Source organism: Pteropus vampyrus, unplaced genomic scaffold (genome assembly GCF_000151845.1).
Source record: "Pteropus vampyrus isolate Shadow unplaced genomic scaffold, Pvam_2.0 Scaffold180, whole genome shotgun sequence".
NCBI lineage: Eukaryota > Metazoa > Chordata > Mammalia > Chiroptera > Pteropodidae > Pteropus > Pteropus vampyrus.
In genome coordinates this window covers 344,366-350,222 of record NW_011888961.1, presented here as the reverse complement: position 1 = coordinate 350,222, position 5,857 = coordinate 344,366, and the positions used below count along the sequence as shown (strand labels likewise).

General features: G+C 41.0%; 1 protein-coding gene across 1 annotated transcript in view; it reads left to right on the top strand.

Annotated features, from left to right (window-relative positions):
• APBB1IP (amyloid beta precursor protein binding family B member 1 interacting protein) overlaps positions 1 to 5,199 on the top strand; it is a 99,241-nt gene extending 94,042 nt beyond the window's left edge. The window contains exons 15-16 of the mRNA XM_023537172.1: positions 1,612 to 1,715; positions 4,380 to 5,199. Of these exons, the coding sequence (XP_023392940.1) occupies positions 1,612 to 1,715; positions 4,380 to 4,877 (602 nt within the window). The 3' untranslated portion in view covers positions 4,878 to 5,199. The remainder of the gene's footprint in view (positions 1 to 1,611; positions 1,716 to 4,379) is intronic.
• The last annotated feature ends 658 nt before the right edge of the window (positions 5,200 to 5,857 follow it).

Sequence of the window (5,857 nt, the reverse complement as noted above, 5' to 3'; positions counted from 1 at the left end):
TACAAAGAACTTCCTTTACCCAGATCACTAGTACTGAATATTTAACACATTTGCTTTCTCATTCTCTCTCTCCCAACTCTCCCTCGTTCATATGTTATCCACTGACATATCTTTTTCTAAATCATTTAAGAATAGATTGAATATATCATAATGCCACTTTGCCCGTGAATCTTTGTATTTCCTAAAAAACCAGGCTATTCTCTTATTAACCATAATACAGTTATCATATTCAGGAAATTCGATAATTAATATTGATAGAATATTTTTATCTAAACCACCTTCCATTTTCCAGTTATGTCAATTGTCTCAATGCCTTTTTTTTTTTAATTTAATAACAAAATCTTAACATTTCTTAAATTAGATTTATTACAGCAGTGTTTTCCTGGCACAGGTTCCATCCAGGATTGTCATGTCTCTTTAGTCCCATTTCACCTAGAATGTTCCCTCAGCCTTTCTTTGCCTATCAAGACATTAACATTTTTTAAGAATAAGGGCCATTTGTTTTATAGAATGTCCCTCAGTTTGGACGTGTCTGATGTTTCCTCATAATTCACCTCAGATATAATTCATTTCAGAGTATTACAGTCAAAGGCATTTTGCCCCTCATTAGAAACATTAATTTTGACCACTCAGTTAAGATGTCCAATTTCTCTTCTATATAGAACTTTTCATTTTGAATTTAATTGTTAGAGAGATTCTCTGAGACTATTTAAATATGGTATCCCTCATCAAATAATCCCTTCTCCTCAGTCTCCTGAAGTCCTCAACAGCCTTCTTTGGGTTGTTATATAGATTAATGGGTTTCCTAAAATATCAGAAAATTTTTTGAAGAAGCAAGCAAACAATTAGTTCATAAATATTTGACAGAACAGCCGGTGGTGAGCATGGGTGGGGGCGGTCTCTGAGTTCACTCGATGAGAGGCTCTCAGTGGCACAGGTGCTCGGTCAGTCTTTGGTAAGTGGCCTCTGTGTGTGCAGAGCTGGCCATCTCGTCTGGGATGTTTTCTAAGCAGCCAGAGAGATCAACATACAGCTTCTTTCTGATTCTCTCAAACTGTGAAACCTTAGTTAGTTACACTTTTGTGAGAAAGGGTAAATTAAAAGGCAGGAAAATAAATAAGTAAGTGCATAGCACAACTTTCTGGGGAAAAAAAATCTAATTCTGCGCATTTTGCTCAATCCCCTTTGTCTACTGTTTTTGTGCCCAAAGTACTTTTTGTTGAGGAAAATGTTCCAAAGTTGTACACAGCAGAGTATGATACCGGATACATTTCAGAAAAGTCTTCCCCAATGGAAATTTTTTTAAAAGAGCTTTTCAAGGTTTATGCTCCATTGACCAAAAAGTTTTTAAAAGCAGGAGGTACTATTCTCTAAGTCCCCAGCTAATCCAGATTTTGTGGCCTGTATAAAAGTGTTCTCTTTCCTGAACCATTTGTTGAATCTCTGCCATAGAACCTCAGATTTCTCATAAGGCCCCCAATTAATCCCGACTATGCCCACGAGTCCCTTTCTTCTGCTTTGGAGATAGAAATCGCTTTATATTTTCAGATGAACTTTAAAGAATGTTGAAATGCCTTGCCCACTCTTCTCGTCTCTCTTCCTCCCTCTCAGCACTTAAAACAGGCACCACCCAGGCCAACGGGCAGATTCCCCAGGCCACACACCCTGTGCATGCTGTTGTCGAAGAAGCCCAGACACATGCTGGCACAACTAAGGTAAGGCCAGACAGTCACCCACACAGTTCTCTCAGACTGTCACCTCTGAGCTCGTAATCTAAACCATGAGCAGTGTTCTGATAACCAGTCCGCTAAAAAGAGAAAACATACCTCCAGCTAATTCACTGTAACTTCGTTTAGATAATTCCCTTACTTTTTTTAGTCTTAAACTTACATAGGCTAAAATGGAGAGTTAAAACCAGCTATTTTCACCCTGCTTTGGGAAAATGTAAGTTTTTTTTGTTTTTGTTTTTTTTAGGCTGAGGATTGGTAACTATTTTTAATTTAGCTACATTTATTTTGACTGAAGTTATTTTCTTGGTTTAGTCAATTGGTTTTAGCACACCCGGAAAGTAGCAGTTAAGCTTTAAGCCCTTGGGATTTTTTTCTTATTTTTTTTCTGTATAAATTTAAGCAACCAGTTAAGTAATAAGCCCTGTACTAAATGTGAACAGGGCCCCAAAACCAGACTATTATTAAAAAGTTGCACTATAAAATACGCATTTTATAGTTTCCTGTTAGTGTTCTACATACATCCTTACATTGATGGAAAAGAAAACACATTTTAAAATAATAGTATATTATTTATAATAATAGTATATTATGAATTGGTATAACATTCTCTGTAACTTTTTCTTTTCAGTAGAGGAGATTAAGGAAGATTCATTTAAATCTATCTAAAAATTGTAGCTAAAAGTGGTAATTTAGTTACTAGTCCCATTGGTGATAGCTCAGTTGACTATACAAGTTTCCTTGAATATTTCCCATGGGTGATGCAAAACAACCTTAGATAATTGTACCTTCAATAGTTTTTCACTTCATTCCCTTCTCCTATTTTGTCCATTGGTCAGTGATAAAAACAACTAAATATTTATCAAACTTACATTTATTGAACTTCTTATAATTTTTGAAAACCTCTGTAGACCGTAAAACATTGTGCTTCTCAAATATTCTTGCTAGCTTCTCAAGTGTGACAGTCTCATCATGCAATGTGTTTTCAGCTATTATTATTTTCATGGTGTCTTTGATGCCAGCTGAAGAGGAACATTTTAAAATGCTGAAAGCAATTTAAAAAATAGATCCCAGAATGTGTGTGAATACCAGTTCCCAAAACTGCCTGTTCAGAAAAAATTTTTAAATACATCGCCAGTCAATTAGCTTATTGTGTTAAGCAAATAAATTAAATAAAATAGAAACTCCATCATAAGACATTTTGTTAGGGGGGAAAAAACTTCTAAATGAAATCTTCAGTGGTAGGAGGTTATTAAGCAAAGATAGAAATAAAATGAAAGCCTGCTAACATGTAAATTGTAATGATAATTATCACTAAGACAGAGGGATTCAATTCACCTGCCAGAAATTCCTGGAGAAGTTGCATTATATACATATAATTTATTGTTATCTATTCTACTTGGCAAAAGGACTGTGGCTTTTAGCCTTTGGCCAAGTTTGGTGTTCTGGTTTCTACCAATAACACATGCGTCATGATTTTTTCTCTTTGGAACCACTCACGTATTTATCTCTAATCTCATTGTAACCTTGAGACATAGATAATGATAGGGATTATGATTAGCCAGCTGGCTTTCACAGTTAAGCAAAGGTAAATCTAAGACTACAGACCAGGTGTGCACGTTCCTGCTCTTCCTGTTATGCAGGAGAGAGCCAAGCTAAACCTGGCCCCTCCTTAGAAGCCCACAGTCCTGGGGCAAGGCACCTGTGCCCTCAGCGGGCGGGCAGGAAAACACTGACACAAGAGCGGCCAAAACAGTTCTTTGCCAGAACAGCCTTTGCCCTGGGGTTTGCACAAATGTTACCTGTAGTCCAGAGAGAACTATTCTGGTTTTCCTTTTTCCTTCCACCTTCTTGGTGCAAATCAAAGTAGGGCATTTGAGACTTGTGGAAGGTTTGGGGAAGCACCTTAACCACCTCTCTGCCACTGAGGGGGTATGGCGCAGGGGCAAAATAATGGTGACACCTGAGCTTCACAACCAGTTCAACTCAGACCAAGAAAAATGTAATGGCTACATAGGCCTGGGACCCTGTGGGCTTTTCTTGGGAACCAAGGCGTCTTTGGGAATTCCAAGGGGTTCCAGTTTGCTTCTGTTTGAGTTCCTTCAGTAACCTCTCAGCTAGCTAAGCTCTACCCAGCAGTCCCCAACCTTGATGATCTGAGGTGGAGCTGAGGCGGTGATGCTAGCGCTGGGGAGAGGCTGCAAATATGGATGGAGCCTACTGCTCGCCTACTGCTCACCTCCTGCGTACAGCCCAGTTCCCAACAGGCCACCACCAGTACCTGTCTGCAGCCGAGGGGTTGGGGACCCCTGCTATACCACTAAAGCTCTTAAAGACAGCAGAGGTTCTGAGGACATACCTGTATAATCTAAATAGAACACAACTCCTTGAACAGGGCCAAGCCTTTCATTTATAGAAGAGGCAGTGGATCAGCACCCCATGGGTAATAATGTTACAGGCCTTTTGGAGTCTTTCTCCCATCCCAGAGCAAAGAGAACCTCATGAACAACCTCGTAGTCTCAGGGACTAGGGGACTGAGGCTTCCCCAAGGGGAGATGCTGTCTTAACTCAGGGAGATCTCATAAGTCAATGGAGGTGTCAGCTCCACGGTGGCTATATATGGAGAATAATGCCCTTGTTGCTTTGTTGAAGGATAAGAAGCCAGCCCTTGGTAACCATGACCCAGGAACGCCCAGGGTCCATCACCCTGCGAAGTCCAGCCTGCCGCCGCCCCCTCCCATGCGAGGGTCCTCAAACACCAGCGGAAGCCCAGTGACACCCCCTAAGGCCAAAGCCATGGGCTTGCCCCCGCCGGATGACTTTCTGCCGCCGCCCCCACCCCCACCTCCCCTGGAGGACGACGAGCTCCCGCCGCCGCCTCCCGATTTTAACGAAGAGCCCCCAGACTTCGTGCCTCCGCCTCCGCTGTCGTTTGCGGGGGATGCGGGCTCATTACCGCCTCCTCCCCCTCCCCCACCCGCCGTCGTCCCACAATCAGAGAGGCCGCCCCACGTTATCGCCAAAAGGCCTCCAGTTCCCCCAAAGAGGCAAGAGAACCCAGGACCACTTAGTGGGGGAGGGGGCGGGGAGCAGGATTTCATGTCAGATCTCATGAAAGCTTTGCAAAAGAAAAGAGGCAACATGTCCTAAGGGAGACATACAGACATCTTTGTGTCCTAAGTATAATCACTTCTAACCTCAAGTGCATTTTTGCTACTTTATTTTCATGACATCTCGGTCATTTTAGATAAAATATTAAAGTATTCATACTAGAAATGATGCCAAACGTATATTCATAACCATTAACCTAACAGACTTTATCTGCCTAAATGTACATAATCTTTCCTATGTATTTCCACTTCAATGAAATTTATCTTACTTTCCAAGGAGTTAACCAAAGTGATGTTTTATGTTCATTTATTTTATGATGTTCAGAAGCATCAAATTAATAAAAATTTAAAATTTTCCCAAAGATGGTATTCTAGAAATATCAGTGTATAAATCTAATGCCATAGCAACACTATTTTATAATATGCTTGACCTTTTGAAATGTTTTCAGAATCCCATGCCTCGTAAAGCCTTGTTGATCTTTATATTTTCCATCTTCACTTCCATGGCCTTCAGAATTTTTAGAAAAATCAAAGGAGGAAGATTCCCTAAAAGAAAATCTCATTGGCCCCGGTGAGTGAAAGGTCGTTCCTCACCTGACCGTGACAAAGGAGGTTCTGGGTCCCATCACTGTGGATCAAGAGGACTCAAGAGAGCAGGCCTGGGGCACGGGGAGGGGAAAGGGACGGATATGGTCGTCATGGGCTTCGAAGAAGACCTCAAAAGTGTGACTTTCAAACATTCTTCTTAGACAAGAAATCAGGCCCAAGGACATGCTTCACCTCCATCCCACAGAGCTGGGTCACAACCCACCAGGTCCCCCAACTCCCACCCACACTATATCTTTCCTTCTCAGGGGAAAAACTGTAAAAGTTCTTTTTTTTTTTTTACTTTTGATTCACTCTGATAATGTCCATCTTTTAATTGGTGTGTTTAGACCACTGATCTTCGAAGCGATTATCGATACGGTTGGATCACCGTCTGCCACATTTGTTAGTTTCTTGTTCTTTGTTTCTAGTTTT